The sequence below is a fragment of the Meriones unguiculatus genome, chromosome 2, assembly GCF_030254825.1.
Source record: "Meriones unguiculatus strain TT.TT164.6M chromosome 2, Bangor_MerUng_6.1, whole genome shotgun sequence".
Lineage (NCBI taxonomy): Eukaryota > Metazoa > Chordata > Mammalia > Rodentia > Muridae > Meriones > Meriones unguiculatus.
Window position 1 is genome coordinate 90,268,700 of NC_083350.1, and position 4,449 is coordinate 90,273,148.

A 4,449-nucleotide genomic window follows, 5' to 3' on the forward strand; every position below is an offset into this window, starting at 1 on the left:
TTTTAATTGCTGAGTAGTATTACATTGTATATTTATATCATGTATATGTATATTAAATCATGTATATGTAACATGATTTCTGCATCCACTCTTCAGTTGAGGGACATCTAGGTAGTTTCCAGATTCTGGCTATTATGAATAATGCTGCTGTGAATACAGCTGAGCAAATGTCCTTGTTGTATGGTTGACCATCTTTCAGATATATGCCCAGGAGTGGTATAGCTGGGTCTTGAGGTAGCACTATTCCTAATTTTCTGAGAAAGGGAAAGATTGAGTTCCAAAGTGATTGCAGAGACCAATACTTTAACCAAGGACCATGCATAGAGAGGATTTAGATCACCCTGCTCAGTTTCTAAGTAGGTTCCCTAGTAAGGGGGGGGGGGCTGTCTCTGACATGAACTCAGTGGCCAATACTTTGATCACTTCCCCCTGGGGGGTACAGCCTTGCCAGGCCACAGAGGAAGATGATGCAGCAATCCATGATGAGAATAGATAGTCTAGGGTCAGATAGAAGGGGAGGAGGTCCTCCCTTAGCAGTGGACTAGGGAAGAGGCATATGGGGAGAAGAGAGAGGGTGGGTGGGACTGAGAAAAGATGAGGGAGCTACAGCTGGGATACAAAGTGAGTAAGCGGTAATATATATATATATATATATATATATATATATATACATACATATATATATACATTTTTTCAATGATAGCTAAGTATAAACTACTTTAGAACATGATTAATTTTTATTTATAGGGCATGGATAACTTTATGAAGTTTCTTCATGTCAGCATGTGTACCATTATTTGTACATGTTACTATTTTTAAAAGTATCACATTTCGACAAGATTGACCTCAAACTTACATCCTTTTGCCATGGCATCACAAGTGCTAGAATTACAAGTAGGTACCACTTCATCTGTTTTCTAGAGTATCCATTTGCCTGTAATTTATATGAATAAATATTTTAATAATTTTGTATACTGTACAATTGTGCAAATATGTTTACTATCTAAACCTACCCACAATGATAAAGGTAAATTCATATATGGAAAATATTTATTTTACTTTATTCAACACTAAACTGTTCTTGTTTGCTAAGAGACTTGACAAAGAGTGCTGTTGGAATATATCCAACAAAGTAAGTGAACCTTCAGTCAATGTCCACCAGGTAACTGTGTATGAAGTATTTAAAGCATACTCCGTTTCAGATCTATCCTCACAGTTGATTCCTCTAATAATATTTCCAGAGACCCATTTTTTTTTTCTTAAAGTGCCACAAAGCTTCCTATCTAGCACTGAATATCCATGACAGCCTAGTGACATGCCAATGTGACCAACAATCTGTTAAGGTAAGTTTTCATAGGTTTATTTTAATTCACTACTACTTTCATGACTTTCAAGGTCTTTCTAACCTTTGTTGCTGTTTAAAAAGCTGCAGACATTGTTCCTGGGAGCTGCAATATCTGGGGTAAGTGATTCTCTGTTTTCTTTTCTTTCTTTCATTCAGATATTACAGCCTTATTTGCACATCCCAGACCTGCCTTTTGATCTCACATCACAAACAAATGTGACTGACTTTTTTACATATTTTTTGGTCAATATTTTTTTACATATTTACATATTTTAACCACCATTGTTTAAAACGCATTGTCTCAAAGCATTGTTACAGTAAGCCCTTTAGCTGGAATCTGAACATATGGATGAAATTTCATATTTTGTATATTTCTACACAAAAAATTATCTCTTTTAAAATCAGCTCATATATGTATGTTTGATAAATATATTTACTATTTTTGATAACTTTAGTTTTGATTGTCTACCATTAGAATATACATGTTATAAGTTAATTAAAATATTATCTAGTATTCAAATAAACATAAGTATATATAAATACTTATATGTGTGTGTCAGTATATGAAATCCTTCATAATGAGCATAATATGAATTCCACCAAAATTTCAGTAAGGAATTTAAATACCATTGTCTCCTTAAATCTGAAAATTAAGGAAACTTGATTTATTTCAGATGTTGTCTCTTCATTCCTGAAGATTCACATATATGTTTCTGATAAAAATTTCTTGAAGTAATAACACCTATAAAAGTTTAAGACCTGTTAAAGCAAAATAGATTAAATTTGGAAAAATAATTAAGTCATTCTTACTGTGCAGACAGGGCTGTTCTTCAAAGATTTACATTCATTATTTCTCATTTGTCAGTTTCACATATTTAAATAATCACTATCTGAATGTTCAAAATATATAGCATGTCTTCTTGTGTAGCTACAGGGTTCAAACAAAATGAAAGCATATAAACATATGAAATATTTTTAATGTTTTCAATAAACTAAACATGAGTAGATCGTGCATAAAACTAACAAGCACATTTCATTCAGAAAGTTACTACTCCTATTACATCTCCAAAATTATCGTTTAGCTCAAAAAATTGGCTCTTTGATTATTTGAATGTGCTGTCTGTTTAGTAAATATTAAATTACTATTTTCAGAACAAAATAAGCCGAGAAAATGCCAAGTGATACCTCACTGGAAAGATCTTATGGAACTTCCATTTTAGCTTGCATAATACTTTCCGTTTCTCTTTTTCAGATTATTTCTGGCATGTGATTTCCTCCCATGGACTGACACAATGCAGAAGAACAGCAGTGTCACTGAGTTTATACTGTTAGGGTTGACACAGGATCCCCTGAAGCAGAAAGTCGTGTTTATAATCTTCTTAACTTTCTATATGGGGACTGTGGTAGGGAATACACTTATTATTGTAACGATCAAGTCCAGCCGGACACTTGGGAGTCCCATGTACTTCTTTCTGTTCTACTTGTCCTTTGCTGATTCCTGCTTCTCAACATTCACAGCCCCAAGACTCATTGTGGATGCCCTCTCTAAAAAGAACATCATTTCCTACAGTGAATGCATGACACAAGTTTTTGCTCTCCATTTATTTGGCTGCATGGAGATATTTGTCCTCATTCTCATGGCTGTTGACCGCTACATTGCCATCTGTAAACCCTTGCGTTACCCAGTCGTCATGAGCCGGCAGGTCTGTGTCATCTTGATTGTTCTTGCCTGGATAGGTTCTTTCATTCATTCCACTGCTCAGATTGTTTTGGCCTTGAGACTGCCCTTCTGTGGGCCCAATTTGATTGACCATTATTGCTGTGACTTGCAGCCCTTGCTGAAACTTGTCTGTATGGACACATATATGATAAATCTGCTGTTAGTGTCTAACAGTGGTGCAATTTGCTCGACCAGTTTTATAATTTTAATTATCTCCTATTTTGTCATCTTATACTCTCTGCGAAACCATAGTGCAGAAGGGAGGAAAAAAGCACTCTCTACCTGCACTTCTCATATAATAGTAGTTATCTTATTCTTTGGGCCCTGCATATTCATATATGCACGGCCACCAACTACTTTTCCCATGGACAAGATGGTAGCAGTATTTTATACCATTGGGACACCCTTTCTCAACCCAATAATTTATACATTAAGAAATGCAGAAGTAAAAACTGCCATGAGAAAGTTATGGCATGTTAAAATTATGACTGAATAAATCCAGATATCAGATATCATAACTGAACATTGCAGATATAAGATACAGCTGAGTTCTTAATAATCTTGATTAAATTAATAAAAAGATAAAAAATGATAGAAAAAAATTACATTTCTCTCTCATTTTCCAAGTATAAACTAAGAAATGTTGATTGAGACAATTATGTAGAAAATAAAGTTTTAAATCAATTAAACAAAACCAGACACATACTCCAGTATTGTCACTAGTCAGGAAAGACATTTTGAAAAGATTACTGCATTTTTTCTTAAAAACATCAAAGATAGACTTAGCTGCACGCTTCAATTACCAGAAAAATAAAAAAAAAGTATTCAAAATCAAAGTGTCATTTCTATCCATGCTTTATGTAGCTACAGAAGACAAGCATTTATTCTATAAAGTAGAACTCATTAGGTATCTATTCAATAAAATATGTGTTTAAGAATTACATATCCTAAAATAATACTCGTAATTAATGGCTCTAATAAATTTCTAGGCATAGTATTTTGTGTCATTATTAAATATAGTGTAGGTTAATCCATAAATTAATGTGTGCATTAATAATCTTTCTACTAAATTCTTCCTTCTAGGCAGGCAGTCACCAACTTTTAAAAGCTGCCACACCCTTGCACAATAGACTAGTGTATTTGATTTCTGTTTTTTTTGTTTTGTTTGTTTTGTTTTTTTTTTTTTTTTTTGGTTGTTTAGTTGGTTAGTTTCCTCACTTGCTTTCTGGTAATATCCTAATAACTTCTCTCAAATCTTATGTCTATACTTTCCCCACCCTAAGTTTAAATTTGACAATGTTTCCTGGAAACTACAGTGCAGCCATATACAAACATACACATTTGATTTAAAAAAAAAAAGCTATTTATCACAACTGTTAAAGCT

The 4,449-nt window shown here is 33.5% G+C and overlaps 1 protein-coding gene across 1 annotated transcript; it reads left to right on the forward strand.

Annotated features, from left to right (window-relative positions):
• Nucleotides 1-1,258: 1,258 nt before the first annotated feature.
• LOC132652158 (olfactory receptor 4C11) lies at nucleotides 1,259-3,561 on the forward strand. Its single transcript, XM_060376914.1, has 2 exons — nucleotides 1,259-1,343; nucleotides 2,598-3,561. The coding sequence occupies exon 2, from the start codon at nucleotides 2,638-2,640 to the stop codon at nucleotides 3,559-3,561; it is 924 nt and encodes a 307-aa protein (XP_060232897.1). The 5' UTR covers nucleotides 1,259-1,343; nucleotides 2,598-2,637.
• The last annotated feature ends 888 nt before the right edge of the window (nucleotides 3,562-4,449 follow it).